Source organism: Petromyzon marinus, chromosome 62 (genome assembly GCF_048934315.1).
Source record: "Petromyzon marinus isolate PM22_M1 ecotype Great Lakes invasive population chromosome 62, UKy_Petmar_22M1.pri1.0, whole genome shotgun sequence".
Classification (NCBI taxonomy): domain Eukaryota; kingdom Metazoa; phylum Chordata; class Hyperoartia; order Petromyzontiformes; family Petromyzontidae; genus Petromyzon; species Petromyzon marinus.
In genome coordinates, this window is record NC_133728.1 from 460,409 (window position 1) to 478,962 (window position 18,554).

General features: G+C 52.3%; 1 protein-coding gene across 1 annotated transcript; it reads right to left on the minus strand.

The window, feature by feature from the left end:
- Positions 1 to 955: 955 nt before the first annotated feature.
- Positions 956 to 15,110, minus strand: LOC142906268 (uncharacterized). The gene is made up of 4 exons (XM_076053746.1): positions 15,065 to 15,110; positions 5,099 to 5,989; positions 4,209 to 4,961; positions 956 to 963 (listed from the first exon to the last, which is right to left on the minus strand). Exons 1-4 carry the CDS (start codon positions 15,108 to 15,110, stop codon positions 956 to 958), a joined length of 1,698 nt encoding a protein of 565 aa, XP_075909861.1.
- Between the last annotated feature and the right edge of the window lie 3,444 nt (positions 15,111 to 18,554).

Below are 18,554 nucleotides of genomic sequence, written 5' to 3' on the forward strand. Positions count from 1 at the left end.
TGTAACATCCGTCTCTTTATCGGCGGATTGTAGAAGACGCTGGGGCTGCGGCGAGCACACCGGCTCAGAGACAGCTTCCCCCGCCACCCACACCCCCCCACAACAACCGCTTCCCAACACTCGTGAGCCGCCGCCGCCGGCTCTTCTCCACTGCTGGCCTAGACTGCCGGCCGAGGGCGCGCAGAGCCGAGACGAAGAAGCTACCCGCCGATCTCCTCTTAAAAATGACCTACAGTCTACACGATGGGCGGAATCGATTCTAGAGCCGCCGCGATTCGCACTCCTCACCCCACGCCCAGCCCACCGCCCACCACCGGTGTTAAAAACGGAATCGGAATCGAATCGAGTTTTTTTAAATACTGAACGCGATTGCACTCAATGTCGATTCAACAAATGTGGAAATCGAATCGATGTATTTAAAATTGTATTTTAGCATCTTCACAGAACATCACATTCAATGTCAGAATCAGAATCTTTATTTATCCTGGAGAAATACGATGAGCGATTAAGCTATTTTTCACATGTCCAGTCGGAGCAGGTCAGAAAGCCACAACAAACAATACAAAAATGGCCCATTTAGAAGGGCCATGCCTCGAAACGTCGCCTATTATATATTTACCATTTAAGGTCATACACACGCGGTGTTGTTATGAACACGGAACGTTCAGTAGTTGTTTGCGCACCACTGCTAAAGCAACAACCAGCAGCAGCGTCACCAGATAACACAAAAATCAACACAAACTCAACACGTGCATCATTAACACTGTGGCCTTAAAAGAGGAAAAAATATTTGATGGGCGACGTTTCGGGCAATGGGCCTTCTTCATAGCACATGCATACATCCAATGTGGGTGTGTCCTGATTAAAAACTTGATCATCCACATTTAAATGTTAAAATTGTATCTTCAAAGTGCTGCTCACAATGAGCATTGCACGATTGGTGCCTATCTCGTTGTTACAGCCCTGCGAAGCCACGAGTGGAAATTCCACATTCCCATGGCGGGGGATGCGCGTCTACCCATAGAACAACCACTGGCAACCTTCCACAAATTGGAAAGCACTTTATCGACCATTGAGGGATAGATGATGATGGGCTGAGTTCTCCTTTCGCGAGCCGTTCACCCCACCGCTGAGACATCATCCTCAGCCGTGGTCGATCCACTGCTGGATAGAGGCCACCACCACCGTTCACGATCCATGGCTGTGACGATCCTCCTGGCACCTGCTGCTGCTGCTCACTGTTGCTCTGCACTGCTGCCCGTGTCCGTGTGTTGTTGTTGTGTTGTTGTTGTGTTGTTCGTTGTTGTAACTCGTGCACTCCGTGGCCTGACCGGACATTTGTGTGGTAAAGAGCTTTACAGCTCTTCGGATTAATCCTCCTCCAGTCTGAATAACGATTCTGATGCTGACCGTCCACTCTCCCACTCTCTCGCTCTCTGGCATCTCGATGTGTGTGCCATGACAGAGGGCCATTGCCTTAAACGTCACGCGGTGCTGCTGTTGTTGTTGACACGGAACCTGCTGAGTTGTTGTTGTTGTTGACATGGAACATGCTGAGTTGTTGTTGTTGTTGACACGGAACCTGCTGAGTTGTTGTTGTTGTTGACACGGATCGTGCTGAGTTGTTGTTGTTGTTGACACGGAACCTGCTGAGTTGTTGTTGTTGTTGACATGGAACATGCTGAGTTGTTGTTGTTGTTGACACGGAACCTGCTGAGTTGTTGTTGTTGTTGACACGGATCGTGCTGAGTTGTTGTTGTTGTTGACACGGAACCTGCTGAGTTGTTGTTGTTGTTGACATGGAACATGCTGAGTTGTTGTTGTTGACACGGAACCTGCTGAGTTGTTGTTGTTGTTGTTGACACGGAACCTGCTGAGTTGTTGTTGTTGTTGTTGACACGGAACCTGCTGAGTTGTTGTTGTTGTTGACATGGAACCTGCTGAGTTGTTGTTGTTGACACGGAACCTGCTGAGTTGTTGTTGTTGACACGGAACATGCTGAGTTGTTGTTGACACGGAACATGCTGAGTTGTTGTTGTTGACATGGAACCTGCTGAGTTGTTGTTGTTGTTGACACGGAACCTGCTGAGTTGTTGTTGTTGTTGACATGGAACATGCTGAGTTGTTGTTGTTGACACGGAACCTGCTGAGTTGTTGTTGTTGTTGACACGGAACATGCTGAGTTGTTGTTGTTGACATGGAACCTGCTGAGTTGTTGTTGTTGTTGACACGGAACCTGCTGAGTTGTTGTTGTTGTTGTTGACATGGAACATGCTGAGTTGTTGTTGTTGACACGGAACCTGCTGAGTTGTTGTTGTTGACATGGAACCTGCTGAGTTGTTGTTGTTGACATGGAACATGCTGAGTTGTTGTTGTTGTTGTTATCTGCCACTGCCAACACAGCAGCAGCAGCACCAAATCGTGTCTCTTGTTGTTAAGACGCCGCGGTGGCTAGGAGATGTTAACTACCTCGCCTCTCATCATCATCACGGTGGCTAGGAGATGTTAACTACCTCGCCTCTCATCATCATCACAGTGGCTATGAGATGTTAACTACCTCGCCTCTCATCATCATCACGGTGGCTAGGAGATGTTAACTACCTCGCCTCTCATCATCACAGTGGCTAGGAGATCTTAACTACCTCGCCTCTCATCATCATCACAGTGGATAGGAGATGTTAACTACCTCGCCTCTCATCATCATCACAGTGGCTAGGAGATGTTAACTACCTCGCCTCTCATCATCATCACGGTGGCTAGGAGATGTTAACTACCTCGCCTCTCATCATCATCACAGTGGCTAGGAGATGTTAACTACCTCGCCTCTCATCATCATCACGGTGGCTAGGAGATGTTAACTACCTCGCCTCTCATCATCACAGTGGCTAGGAGATGTTAACTACCTCGCCTCTCATCATCATCACGGTGGCTAGGAGATGTTAACTACCTCGCCTCTCATCATCATCACAGTGGCTAGGAGATGTTAACTACCTCGCCTCTCATCATCATCACGGTGGCTAGGAGATGTTAACTACCTCGCCTCTCATCATCACAGTGGCTAGGAGATGTTAACTACCTCGCCTCTCATCATCATCACGGTGGCTAGGAGATGTTAACTACCTCGCCTCTCATCATCATCACGGTGGCTAGGAGATGTTAACTACCTCGCCTCTCATCATCATCGCAGTGGCTAGGAGATGTTAACTACCTCGCCTCTCATCATCATCACGGTGGCTAGGAGATATTAACTACCTCGCCTCTCATCATCATCACAGTGGCTTGGATATGTTAACTACCTTGCCTCTCATCATCATCACGGTGGCTAGGAGATGTTAACTACCTCGCCTCTCATCATCATCACAGTGGCTTGGAGATGTTAACTACCTCGCCTCTCATCATCATCACAGTGGCTAGGAGATGTTAACTACCTCGCCTCTCATCATCATCGCAGTGGCTAGGAGATGTTAACTACCTCGCCTCTCATCATCATCGCAGTGGCTAGGAGATGTTAACCACCTCGCCTCTCATCATCATCACGGTGGCTAGGAGATATCAACTACCTCGCCTCTCATCATCATCACGGTGGCTAGGAGATGTTAACTACCTCGCCTCTCATCATCATCACGGTGGCTAGGAGATGTTAACTACCTCGCCTCTCATCATCATCACGGTGGCTAGGAGATGTTAACTACCTCGCCTGGTGTGCAGGAGGTCGTGGGTTCGATCCAGACCCTGACGACGCCTGCTGCTGCTGCTGGACATCTATGGACATCTCTGGCGTTTGCGTGGTCGCTTGGATTTTTCTCCGGATCCTCCCGTTTCCCCCTCCACGTGTAGAATCAACGGCACCCACGCGTGTTAGAGCTATTGGCTCCACTATCAATTCGCACGCGATGATGATGATATCATTTGTGATAGCCAGCTTCTTAAAAAGAGCTACGTAGCAGGTCAGTGGGGCCTTCTTCACCTGCTCAGATAAAAATAAGACGCAATTTAGTTTACATCCCCCCCACCTCTAGGAAAGTCTCACCGAGTCGCTCGGCTCTTTGTTCAGGTGGCTCTTGCTACGTTCTCACAGCAGGGGGCGATGTTGCCACTGCTGCCGCTGCTGCCGCTGTTGCCACTGCTGCCACTGTTGCTGTTGCCACTGCTGCCGCTGTTGCCACTGTTACCACTGCTGTTGCTGTTGCCACTGCTGCCGCTGTTGCCACTGCTGTCACTGCTGCCGCTGCTGCCACTGTTGCCACTGCTGCCACTGCTGTCACTGTTGCCACTGTTGCCACTGCTGCCGCTGTTGCCACTGTTGCCACTGTTGCCACTGCTGTCACTGTTGCCACTGTTGCCACTGCTGCCACTGTTGCCACTGCTGTCACTGCTGCCACTGCTGTCACTGTTGCCACTGTTGCTGTTGCCACTGTTGCTGTTGCCACTGTTGCCACTGTTGCCACTGTTGCTGTTGCCACTGTTGCCACTGTTGCTGTTGCCACTGTTTCTGTTGCCACTGTTGCTGTTGCCACTGTTTCTGTTGCCACTGGTTGCCACTTTTGCTGTTGCCACTGTTGCTGTTGCCACTGTTGCTGTTGCCACTGTTTCTGTTGCCACTGGTTGCCACTGTTGCTGTTGCCACTGTTGCCACTGTTGCTGTTTCCACTGGTTGCCACTGTTGCTGTTTCCACTGCTGCCACTGTTGCTGTTGCCACTGGTTGCCACTTTTGCTGTTGCCACTGTTGCTGTTGCCACTGCTGCTACAGCTGCCACTGCTGCTACAGCTGCAGCAGCGCGTTGTCCCAGTGGAGTGATTTGGAGGGGATTCTGTTGAGCATTGGGGGTGGGCCGATGCAGGTGAGACGGGGTGGGATTATTTAGCCATGGGAGGAGGAAGCCGGATAACCCATTGAGAGAACAGGGGGAGAGAGAACACACACACCACACTCTGAGAGAGAGCGAGAACACACACACCACTCTGAGAGAGAGCGAGAACACACACACCACTGAGAGAGAGAACACACACACACACACACTCTGAGAGAGAACACACACACCACACTCTGAGAGAGAACACACACATCACACTCTGAGAGAGAGAACACACACACACCACACTCTGAGAGAGAGAGAACACACACACACCACACTCTGAGAGGGAGAACACACACACCACACTCTGAGAGAGAATACACACACACCACACGCTGAGAGAGAGAGAACACACACACACCACACTCTGAGAGAGAATACACACACACCACACTCTGAGAGAGAGAACACACACACCACACTCTGAGAGAGAGAGAGAGAACACACACACACCACACTCTGAGAGGGAGAACACACACACCACACTCTGAGAGAATACACACACACCAAACTCTGAGAGAGAACACACACACACCACACTCTGAGAGAGAATACACACACACCAAACTCTGAGAGAGAACACACACACACCACACTCTGAGAGAGAACACAAACACACCACACTCTGAGAGAGAGAACACACACACACCACACTCTGAGAGAGAGAGAACACACACACACCCCACACTCTGAGAGAGAACACACACACCACACTCTGAGAGAGAGAACACACACACACACCACACTCTGAGAGAGAACACACACACCACACTCTGAGAGAGAGAGAGAACACACACACCACACTCTGAGAGAGAATACACACACCACACTCTGAGAGAGAGAACACACACACCACACTCTGAGAGAGAGAACACACACACACTCTGAGAGAGAACACACACACACACCACACTCTGAGAGAGAACACACACACCACACTCTGAGAGAGAACACACACCACACGCTGAGAGAACACACACACACCACACTCTGAGAGAGAGAACACACACACACCACACTCTAAGAGAGAATACACACACACCAAACTCTGAGAGAGAACACACACACACCACACTCTGAGAGAGAACACACACACCACACTCTGAGAGAGAGAGAGAACACACACACCACACTCAGAGAGAGAACACACACACACCACACTCTGAGAGAGAGAGAACACACACACCACACTCAGAGAGAAAACACACACACCACACTCTGAGAAAGAGAGAACACACACACACCACACTCTGAGAGAACACACACACACATACCACACTCTGAGAGAGAGAACACACACCACACTCTGAGAGAGAGAGAACACACACACCACACTCTGAGAGAGAACACACACACCACACTCTGAGAGAACACACACACACACCACACTCTGAGAGAGAGAACACACACACCACACTCAGAGAGAGAACACACACACCACACTCTAAGAGAGAGAGAGAACACACACACCACACTCAGAGAGAGAACACACACACCACACTCTGAGAGAGAACACACACACCACACTCTGAGAGAACACACACACACACACCACACTCTGAGAGAGAGAACACACACACCACACTCTGAGAGAGAGAACACACACACCACACTCTGAGAGAGAGAACAGCCTGAAACACGGGGCCGGTGGCTCAGACCAGCAGACGTGGCCGCAAAGACAGGGGGGCTGCAGTCGCTCCGAGTGGCTGCCCGGATCCTGGCCAAAGCCAAGGGGGCCTTCTCAGCGGCAGCGGGGAGAACGCCCCCCATCGGCGTTGGGGATGACGAGGCCCTTCTCGGTCCCCCTCCACCGGAGCTCTCAGTCGTGCCACTGCATCGCCAATGCCGACAAACGAAGGCGGATCACAACCTGTGCCGGCTGGAAGACCTGCCGGAGGTGGCCTTCGCAAATGTAAAGAGGAAGGTGCTCTACTCCTACATGGTCCGGTTCCACCAACAGGACACCCTGAGGAGCCACAAGGACCATGCCTGGAGGAAAGCCCTGCCCTGCGTCTCTCCGGAGAGGCCTCGCTGGAGGCAACTCCACTCCAGCCCGACGTACAACCGCATCGGCGACCTCAGCTGGAGCATCACCCACGGCACCGTCACCACCAACGCCTCCCTGGCGCGCTTCACCGACACGTCCCCGGAGTGCCGGTTCTGCGGTAAAGTGGAGACGGTGGCGCACCAATACGTGGAGTGCAAGAGCCTGGACTCGCTGTTCAAGGTCCTGAGAAACATCCTCCTAAGGTTCAGCCTCCACTTCTCCCCGACGGTCCTCATCTTTGGATACCCGAAGGGCGACGGACCCCAACATCTTCAGGGGCTGGTCAACGTGCTCGTCGGCCATGCCAAGCTCGCCATATACAGGGCAAGGAAGGTGGCCCTGGAGGGGCAACGTCTGGTCAGCAGCCTGGGCATCTTCCGCGCTCCGGTCGGAGCCAGGGTGTGTGGCCGGAGTTCCGCCGTGCGCGGCTGACCCACGCCGTGCCGGCCTTCAAGGAGTAGTGGGCGCTGGAGGAGGCCGTGTGCTCGGTGGCAGATGACGGAGAGCTCTGCGTGCAGATCTAAGCTACCCGTCGGTGGCTGTTTGACTGTGAGGAGGGCTGCGTGCAGGTGCAGCACTTGTCGTAGTTATAAAGAAAAAAGAGAGAGAGCGAGAGAGAGCCAAATGGAGTAGGAAGAGAGGGGGGTAGAGAGAGAGGGGGGGCGGAGAGAGAGGGGGGGCAGAGAGGGGGGTAGAGAGAGAGTGAAGGGGAAAGGAGAGAAGAAAAAATGAAAAAAAATTGTTGTGTCTTTCATTTAAAGGGGGGGGGGGGGTTTACATAAAGCAAAGCATAAAAAACAAAAAAAACGAAATGATGAACGGAGCAAAGTGCCGACTACACCGAGCATCTTCTTGTTTCCTCTGATCGTAAAAAAAGAGAGAGAGAACACACACACTCTGAGAGAGAGAACACACACCACACTCTGAGAGAGAGAACACACACCACACTCTGAGAGAGAGAGAACACACACCACACTCTGAGAGAGAGAACACACCACACTCTGAGAGAGAGAACACACACACTCTGAGAGAGAGAACACACACCACACTCTGAGAGAGAGAACACACACACTCTGAGAGAGAGAATACACACCACACTCTGAGAGAGAGAGAACACACACACACCACACTCTGTGAGAGAGAACACACACACTCTGAGAGAGAGAGAGAACACACATACACCACACTCTGAGAGAACACACACACACACACACTCTGAGAGAACACACACACACACTCTGAGAGAACACACACACACACTCTGAGAGAACACACACACCACACTCTGAGAGAGGGAGAGAGAACACACACACCACACTCTGAGAGAGAGACAGAACACACACACCACACTCTGAGAGAGAGAGAGAACACACACACCACACTCTGAGAGAGAACACACACACCACACTCTGAGAGAGAGAACACACACCACACTCTGAGAGAGACAGAACACACACACCACACTCTGAGAGAGAGAGAACACACACACCACACTCTGAGAGAGAACACACACACCACACTCTGAGAGAGAGAGAGAGAACACACACACCACACTCTGAGAGAGAACACACACACCACACTCTGAGAGAGAGAACACACACCACACTCTGAGAGAGACAGAACACACACACCACACTCTGAGAGAGAGAGAACACACACACCACACTCTGAGAGAGAACACACACACACCACACTCTGAGAGAGAGAGAACACACACACACCACACTCTGAGAGAACACACACACACTCTGAGAGAGAGAACACACACACCACACTCTGAGAGAGAGAGAGAGAACACACATACACCACACTCTGAGAGAACACACACACACACACACTCTGAGAGAGAGAACACACACCACACTCTGAGAGAGAGAGAGAACACACACACACACACTGTGAGAGAGAGAGAGAACACACACACACACACACTCTGAGAGAACACACACACACACTCTGAGAGAACACACACACCACACTCTGAGAGAGAGAGAGAGAACACACACACCACACTCTGAGAGAGAACACACACACCACACTCTGAGAGAGAGAACACACACCACACTCTGAGAGAGACAGAACACACACACCACACTCTGAGAGAGAGAGAACACACACACCACACTCTGAGAGAGAACACACACACACCACACTCTGAGAGAGAGAGAACACACACACACCACACTCTGAGAGAACACACACACACTCTGAGAGAGAGAACACACACACCACACTCTGAGAGAGAGAGAGAGAACACACATACACCACACTCTGAGAGAACACACACACACACACACTCTGAGAGAGAGAACACACACCACACTCTGAGAGAGAGAGAGAACACACACACACACACTGTGAGAGACAGAGAGAACACACACACACACACACTCTGAGAGAACACACACACACCCTCTGAGAGAGAGAACACACACACACCACACTCTGAGAGAACACACACACACTCTGAGAGAGAGAACACACACACACACACTCTGAGAGAGAACACACACATACCACACTCTGAGAGAGAGAACACACACACCACACTCTGAGAGAGAGAACACACACACCACACTCTGAGAGAGAGAACACACACACCACACTCTGAGAGAACACACACACACACTCTGAGAGAGAGAACACACACACACCACACTCTGAGAGAGAACACACACACCACACTCTGAGAGAGAGAACACACACACTCTGAGAGAACACACACACCACACTCTGAGAGAGAGAACACACACACCACACTCTGAGAGAGAGAGAACACACACACCACACTCTGAGAGAGAACACACACCACACTCTGAGAGAGAACACACACCACACTCTGAGAGAGAGAACACACACACCACACTCTGAGAGAGAGAGAGAACACACCACACTCTGAGAGAGAGAGAGAGAACACACACACCACACTGAGAGAGAGAACACACACACACACTCTGAGAGAGAGAGAGAGAGAACACACACACCACACTCTGAGAGAGAGAGAACACACACACCACACTCTGAGAGAGAGAGAACACACACACACACTCTGAGAGAGAGAGAGAACACACACACCACACTCTGAGAGAGAGAACACACACACACACTCTGAGAGAGAGAGAGAGAGAACACACACACCACACTCTGAGAGAGAGAGAGAACACACACACCACACTCTGAGAGAGAGAACACACACCACACTCTGAGAGAGAGAGAACATACACACCACACTCTGAGAGAGAGAGAATACACACACCACTCTCTGAGAGAGAGAACACACACACCACACTCTGAGAGAGAGAGAACACACACACCACACTCTAAGAGAGAGAGAGAGAACACACACACCACACTCTGAGAGAGAGAGAGAACACACACACCACACTCTGAGAGAGAGAGAGAACACACACACCACTCTCTGAGAGAGAGAGAACACACACACCACACTCTGAGAGAGAGAGAGAACACACACACCACACTCTGAGAGAGAGAGAGAGAACACACACACCACTCTCTGAGAGAGAGAGAACACACACACACCACACTCTGAGAGAGAGAGAGAACACACACACCACACTCTGAGAGAGAACACACACACCACACTGAGAGAGAGAGAACACACACACCACACTCTGAGAGAGAGAACACACACACACCACACTCTGAGAGAGAACACACACACCACACTCTGAGAGAGAACACACACACCACACTGAGAGAGAGAGAACACACACACACACACTCTGAGAGAGAGAGAGAGAGAACACACACACCACACTCAGAGAGAGAGAACACACACACCACTCTCTGAGACAGAGAGAACACACACACCACACTCTGAGAGAGAGAGAGAACACACACACCACTCTCTGAGAGAGAGAGAACACACACACCACACTCTGAGAGAGAGAGAGCACACACACCACACTCAGAGAGAGAGAACACACACACACCACACTCTGAGAGAGAGAGAGAACACACACACCACACTCTGAGAGAGAGAGAGAACACACACACACACACTCTGAGAGAGAGAGAGAACACACACACCACACTCAGAGAGAGAACACACACACCACTCTCTGAGACAGAGAGAACACACACACACACTCTGAGAGAGAGAGAGAGAACACACACACCACACTCTGAGAGAGAGAGAGAACACACACACCACACTCTGAGAGAGAGAGAACACACACACCACACTCTGAGAGAGAGAGAGAGAACACACACACCACACTCTGAGAGAGAACACACACACCACTCTCTGAGAGAGAGAGAACACACACACCACACTCTGAGAGAGAGAGAGAGCACACACACACACTCTGAGAGAGAGAGAACACACACACCACACTCTGAGAGAGAGAGAGAGAGAACACACACACCACACTCTGAGAGAGAGAGAACACACACACCACAGTCTGAGAGAGAGAGAACACACACACCACACTCTGAGAGAGAGAGAGAGAACACACACACCACTCTCTGAGAGAGAGAGAACACACACACACCACACTCTGAGAGAGAGAGAACACACACACCACACTCTGAGAGAGAACACACACACCACTCTCTGAGAGAGAGAGAACACACACACCACACTCTGAGAGAGAGAGAACACACACACCACACTCTGAGAGAGAGAGAACACACACACCACACTCTGAGAGAGAGAGAGAACACACCACACTCTGAGAGAGAGAGAACACACACACCACACTCTGAGAGAGAGAGAACACACCACACTCTGAGAGAGAGAGAGAACACACACACCACACTCTGAGAGAGAGAACACACACACCACACTCAGAGAGAGAGAACACACACACCACACTCTGAGAGAGAGAGAGAGAGAACACACACACCACACTCTGAGAGAGGCGCCCGAGTCGATGATGACGAGGGGAGGCCCTCGTCCAGCAGTGGATCGACCCTGGCCACTGATGACAGATTTATTGGAACTTCTTACCCCCCCTTCCAGGCAATAAAGTGACGTAATTCGATTCCGATTTCTCTAAATCGGTGGTTAATCACCGAATTGTCGGGCAATTTATCGATTCGTCTTCGCGAAGTTGAATCGAAATGCGGCCTTTGGAATCGAGTCAGTCGCATTGACCAATCAGAGGCGTCGGTTGTCCGTGCACGGTGCTCACGGAGCCAGACCATGTCACCTGCTCGGCTGCACCCCGGCTCACCCCCCCCTCCCTCCGCCCCCCGTTATCACAGCTCCCTCCCATTGGCTCAGCCCGGGCTTGCAGCTGATGTTATTTAAACTAGCTAGAAAATATATCGAAATTGAAAGTCGGCCCCGTGTCTCTCTCTGTCTGAGTCGGCCTCGTGTCTCTCTGTCTGAGTCGGCCTCGTGTGTCTCTGTCTGAGTCGGCCCCGTGTCTCTCTCTGTCTGAGTCGGCCCCGTGTCTCTCTGTCTGAGTCGGCCCCGTGTCTCTCTGTCTGAGTCGGCCTCGCGTCTCTCTGTCTGAGTCGGCCCCGTGTCTCTCTCTGAGTCGGCCCCGTGTCTCTCTCTGTCTGAGTCGGCCCCGTGTCTCTCTGTCTGAGTCGGCCCCGTGTCTCTCTGTCTGAGTCGGCCCCGTGTCTCTCTGTCTGAGTCGGCCCTGTGTCTCTGTCTGTCTGAGTCGGCCCCGTGTCTCTCTGTCTGAGTCGGCCCCGTGTCTCTCTGTCTGAGTCGGCCCCGTGTCTCCCTCTGTCTGAGTCGGCCCCGTGTCTCTCTGTCTGAGTCGGCCCCGTGTCTCTCTCTGTCTGAGTCGGCCTCGTGTCTCTCTGTCTGAGTCGGCCCCGTGTCTCTCTGTCTGAGTCGGCCCTGTGTCTCTGTCTGTCTGAGTTGGCCCCGTGTCTCTCTGTCTGAGTCGGCCTCGTGTCTCTCTGTCTGAGTCGGCCCCGTGTCTCTCTGTCTGAGTCGGCCCCGTGTCTCTCTGTCTGAGTCGGCCCCGTGTCTCCCTCTGTCTGAGTCGGCCCCGTGTCTCTCTGTCTGAGTCGGCCCCGTGTCTCTCTCTGTCTGAGTCGGCCCCGTGTCTCTCTGTCTGAGTCGGCCCCGTGTCTCTCTCTGTCTGAGTCGGCCCCGTGTCTCTGTCTGAGTCGGCCACGTGTCTCTGTCTGAGTCGGCCTCGTGTCTCTCTCTGTCTGAGTCGGCCCCGTGTCTCTCTCTGTCTGAGTCGGCCCCGTGTCTCTCTGTCTGAGTCGGCCCCGTGTCTCTCTGTCTGAGTCGGCCTCGCGTCTCTCTGTCTGAGTCGGCCCCGTGTCTCTCTCTGAGTCGGCCTCGTGTCTCTCTCTGTCTGAGTCGGCCCCGTGTCTCTGTCTGAGTCGGCCCCGTGTCTCTCTGTCTGAGTCGGCCCCGTGTCTCTCTGTCTGAGTCGGCCCCGTGTCTCTCTCTGTCTGAGTCGGTCCCGTGTCTCTGTCTGAGTCGGCCACGTGTCTCTGTCTGAGTCGGCCTCGTGTCTCTCTCTGAGTCGGCCCCGTGTCTCTCTCTGTCTGAGTCGGCCCCGTGTCTCTGTCTGAGTCGGCCTCGTGTCTCTCTGTCTGAGTCGGCCCCGTGTCTCTGTCTGAGTCGGCCCCGTGTCTCTCTGTCTGAGTCGGCCCCGTGTCTCTCTGTCTGAGTCGGCCCCGTGTCTCTCTCTGTCTGAGTCGGCCCCGTGTCTCTGTCTGAGTCGGTCCCGTGTCTCTGTCTGAGTCGGCCCCGTGTCTCTGTCTGAGTCGGCCCCGTGTCTCTCTCTGTCTGAGTCGGCCCCGTGTCTCTCTCTGTCTGAGTCGGCCCCGTGTCTCTGTCTGAGTCGGCCCCGTGTCTCTCTCTGTCTGAGTCGGCCCCGTGTCTCTCTCTGTCTGAGTCGGCCCGTGTCTCTCTCTGTCTGAGTCGGCCCGTGTCTCTCTCTCTCTCTGTCTGAGTCGGCCCATGTCTCTCTGTCTCTACGCGAGAGCGATGTTATCCCACCGCTGCACGCGGGTTCCCCCACGCTGTGCAGGGGGGCCGTGGACGGTTATTTGTTTGACCATACTTCACCACGCTGGGTGGATTGTGGCCGGTCGTGCGGGCACCCGGGGAGGGCTTCATCCAGCAGTGGATTGACCAAGGTTGTTGATGTTGATGGTGGTGGTGAGAGGTGTCACGAGCTGTGGAGCAGTGTCATCCGTGCACGTGACCACTCGTCCAAAGAGCAGAATGTGTTTTGCCAAATTCAGTGCAGAACCAAATGTAACGAGATAAGGGTTTGTAACAGACACTGGTGACCGGACTGAGACCATCAACTCTCTCCACTAGAGAACCCGGTTTAATCACAACTCAGTCTGTGTGAGTCTATGGGTCTCTGTGTGTGAGTCTATGTGTCTCTGTGTGTGAATCTATGGGTCTCTGTGTGAGTATACGGGTCACTGTGTGAGTCTATGGGTCTCTGTGTGAGTCTATGGGTCTCTGTGTGAGTCTATGGGTCTCTGTGTGTGAGTCTATGGGTCTCTGTGAGTCTATGGGTCTCTGTGTGAGTCTATGGGTCTCTGTGTGAGTACAGTATACGGGTCACTGTGTGAGTCTATGTGTCTCTGTGTGAGTCTATGGGTCTCTGTGCGAGTCTATGGGTCTCTGTGTGAGTCAGTCTATGGGTCTCTGTGTGAGTCTATGCGTCTCTGCGTGAGTCATTGGTGACCGGGATGAGACCAACTCGCTTGGCTTGAGAACCCGGTTCATCTACGTCTCAGGCGACGAGTCAGCTGTTGACTGCGTCTCTCACTGACAACTCCGCTTAGCACGGCGCCCTGAAGCAAAGGGACGCCACTCGAGAGACGAGACGGTGAACCAGAGAGATATTGTAGAGATACAGTGAGGGAAACAAAGTATTTGTTCCCCTGCTGATTTTGTACGTTTTCCCACTGACAAAGAAATGATCAGCCTATAATTTTAATGGTAGGCTTATTTGAAGACAGAATAACAACAAAAATCCAGAAAAACGCATGTCAAAAATGTTATGAATTGATTGCTGAGTTTATAACCATCCTCTCAGTTGAAATTGTGTCTGTATATATGGATGGCTTCATGAACAAATCTTTGTTGATAGCCAGTGGGCTTGCAAAGTACCTTCGTCTTAGAGAAATCAAGTTCGTGTGAGCCAGCCTCATTAAAATAATGATCAGCCACGGCAGAAGTATTGGTCCTACCGCGTTTCAAATCTGCCTTGTTGCTCATGAACACGATCTGAAACATGTCGCTTAGTTTCCCCAATGTAACTACTGGCGCAGATACAGCTTAGTTTGTAGATGCCGGGATATTGCATGTTCAGGAATCTTTCCCTTCACAGATGGGATCAGATCACGAATTTTCTGTACTGTGTTAAATCGCACCTGGATCTTGTGTTTGTTCATGATTTGGAAAGATTTCCATGATTTTGGAAATATTTTTTTATTCACTTTTTTTTCAATCTACATGACTTTCCCGAAAGAACCAAATAATATGAATTCCACAGTCACGAATGGATCAACTTAGTGGAGCGTGTGGCCGGCTCCACTTAGTGTAGTGTGTGGCTGGATAGTGGAGTGAGTGGATAGTGGAGTGTGTGGCTGGATAGTGGAGTGTGTGGCTGGGTAGTGGAGTGTGTGGATAGTAGAGTGTGTGGATAGTGGAGTGTGTGGATGGATAGTGGAGTGTGTGGATAGTGGAGTGTGTGGTTGGATAGTGGAGTGTGTGGTTGGATAGTGGAGTGTGTGGGTGGATAGTGGAGTGTGTGGATAGTGGAGTGTGTGGTTGGATAGTGGAGTGTGTGGGTGGATAGTGGAGTGTGTGGCTGGATGGTGGAGTGTGTGGCTGGATGGTGGAGTGTGTGGATAGTGGAGTGTGTGGGTGGATAGTGGAGTGTGTGGGTGGATAGTGGAGTGTCTGGGTGGATAGTGGAGTGTGTGGATAGTGGAGTGTGTGGGTAGTGGAGTGTGTGACTGGGTAGTGTAGTGTGTGGCTGGATAGTGGAGTGTGTGGATAGTGGAGTGTGTGGGTAGTGGAGTGTGTGACTGGGTAGTGGAGTGTGTGGCTGGATAGTGGAGTGTGTGGATAGTGCAGTGTGTGGCTGGGTAGTGGAGTGTGAGGCTTGGTAGTGGAGTGTGTGGCTGGATAGTGGAGTGTGTGGATAGTGGAGTGTGTGGCTGGGTAGTGGAGTGTGTGGATAGTGGAGCGTGTGGCTGGATAGTGGAGTGTGTGGCTGGGTAGTGGAGTGTGAGGCTAGATAGTGGAGTGTGTGGATAGTGGAGTGTGTGGGTGGATAGTGGAGTGTGTGGGTGGATAGTGGAGTGTCTGGGTGGATAGTGGAGTGTGTGGATAGTGGAGTGTGTGGGTAGTGGAGTGTGTGACTGGGTAGTGTAGTGTGTGGCTGGATAGTGGAGTGTGTGGATAGTGGAGTGTGTGGGTAGTGGAGTGTGTGACTGGGTAGTGGAGTGTGTGGCTGGATAGTGGAGTGTGTGGATAGTGCAGTGTGTGGCTGGGTAGTGGAGTGTGAGGCTTGGTAGTGGAGTGTGTGGCTGGATAGTGGAGTGTGTGGATAGTGGAGTGTGTGGCTGGGTAGTGGAGTGTGTGGATAGTGGAGCGTGTGGCTGGATAGTGGAGTGTGTGGCTGGGTAGTGGAGTGTGAGGCTGGATAGTGGAGTGTGTGGCTGGATAGTGGGGTGTGTGGCTGGGTAGTGGAGTGTGTGGATAGTGGAGCGTGTGGCTGGATAGTGGAGTGTGTGGGTAATGGAGTGTGTGGGTGGGTAGTGGAGTGTGTGGATAGTGGAGTGTGTGGCTGGATAGTGGAGTGTGTGGGTGGGTAGTGGAGTGTGTGGATAGTAGAGTGTGTGGATAGTGGAGTGTGTGGTTGGATAGTGGAGTGTGTGGATAGTGGAGTGTGTGGATAGTGGAGTGTGTGGGTAGTGGAGTATGTGGCTGGATAGTGGAGTGTGTGAATAGTGGAGTGTGTGGATAGTGGAGTGTGTGGCTGGATAGTGGAGTGTGTGGATAGTGGAGTGTGTGGGTGGATAGTGGAGTGTGTGGATAGTGGAGTGTGTGGATAGTGGAGTGTGTGGATAGTGGAGTGTGTGGGTAGTGGAGTGTGTGGTTGGATAGTGGAGTGTGTGGATAGTGGAGTGTGTGACTGGGTAGTGGAGTGTGTGGCTGGATAGTGGAGTGTGACTGAACTCCAGATGCCCCTGAGTCGGGAGTCACGTGACTGCACACCCGGGCTCCCAGTGCTGCTGCTCCTGCTGATGAGGGGGCTGCTGCAGTGGCCGCAATTGTGGTTGGTGGCCGCTAGAGGCCACTACAGGCCGCTAGCGGGCAACACAACGCGGAGTTTGTGATTATTAACATAGTTTATATACACCGCGACTCCGCTATTACAATTACAGAGGTCTGTTCGTAAATCGATTTGTTCGTAAGTCAAATTTTACTGCTGTCCATTCCAAACACGTTGTACGGCATGCACACTAAACACGGGGGATGGCTTACAAAGTTGTATAACCTCCTGTAGATGTAGAGATGCCACCGGTTCTTCACGTTCGGCAGATGTGGATGCCACCGCCGCCGTCTACTGGGCGACGGTTGAGCTTACGACTCTCGGTCCGGACATGCAGCTGGACATTTCGACAGATTCGTTCGCATCTCTTGAAAGTTCGTAAGTCGAACGTTCGTAAGCAGAGCAGTCCCTGTATACTGCATCGCATGCAACAAAATCGTCGTTCAAGCAAATTCCGTCTCGCACAATCGCCGAGGAACCACAAATCAGCTGGAATGCAGCAGCCAGACGATAAGCCGGCGCCTCCAATTGCCAACGTTCTGCGATCCTCTATATACAGGATTAACATGTCCAGCCAATTTTGTTTATGATCGTAATTAACGAGCATTTATATGCGTGGGAGAAACCTCAAACGTGTGAGGGGGCAACGCTCTATCCCGTACAGATGGAACAGATGGAGCCCACATTTGTTGTACCCTGGGAGACGGTACTCTGGGTCTACTCGGCCAGTCGTCCAGGAAGACGAGACGGGAGTTCAGGCAGTCCCCTGTCTACGGAAGGGTCACGTTCCCGTGAGCGATCAGTCCCCTGTCTACGGAAGGGTCACATTGCCGTGAGCGATCAGTCCCCTACCTACGGAAGGGTCACGTTGCCGTGAGTGATCAGTCCCCTCCCTACGGAAGGGTCACATTGCCGTGAGCGATCAGTCCCCTACCTACGGAAGGGTCACGTTCCCGTGAGTCATCAGTCTCCTCCCTACGGAAGGGTCACGTTCCCGTGAGCGATCAGTCCCCTGTCTACGGAAGGGTCACATTGCTGTGAGCGATCAGTCCCCTACCTACGGAAGGGTCACGTTGCCGTGAGCGATCAGTCCCCTACCTAAGGGTCACGTTGCCGTGAGCGATCAGTCCCCTGTCTACGGAAGGGTCACGTTCCCGTGAGCCATCAGTCCCCTGCCTAAGGGTCGTGTTCCCGTGAGCGATCAGTCCCCTGTCTACGAGTCACGTTGCCATGAGCGATCAGTCCCCTCCCTACGGAAGGGTCACGTTCCCGTGAGTGATCAGTCCCCTACCTACGGAAGGGTCACGTTGCCATGAGCGATCAGTCCCCTGTCTACGGAAGGGTCACGTTCCCGTGAGTGATCAGTCCCCTACCTACGGAAGGGTCACGTTCCC

What these genes read in the sequence shown, in the direction of transcription:
- LOC142906268 (XM_076053746.1), bottom strand. Translation starts at nt 15,110, where the DNA reads ATGTTTCAGATCGTGTTCATGAGCAACAAGGCAGATTTGAAACGCG. An exon ending in CAAGGCAGATTTGAAACGCG is followed by an intron (nt 5,990 to 15,064) that starts GTAGGACCAATA and finishes TCTCTCTCTGAG; the next exon opens with TGTGGTGTGTGTGTTCTCTC. An exon ending in TCTCTCTCTCTCAGAGTGTG is followed by an intron (nt 4,962 to 5,098) that starts GTGTGTGTGTGT and finishes TCTCTCTCAGAG; the next exon opens with TGGTGTGTGTGTTCTCGCTC.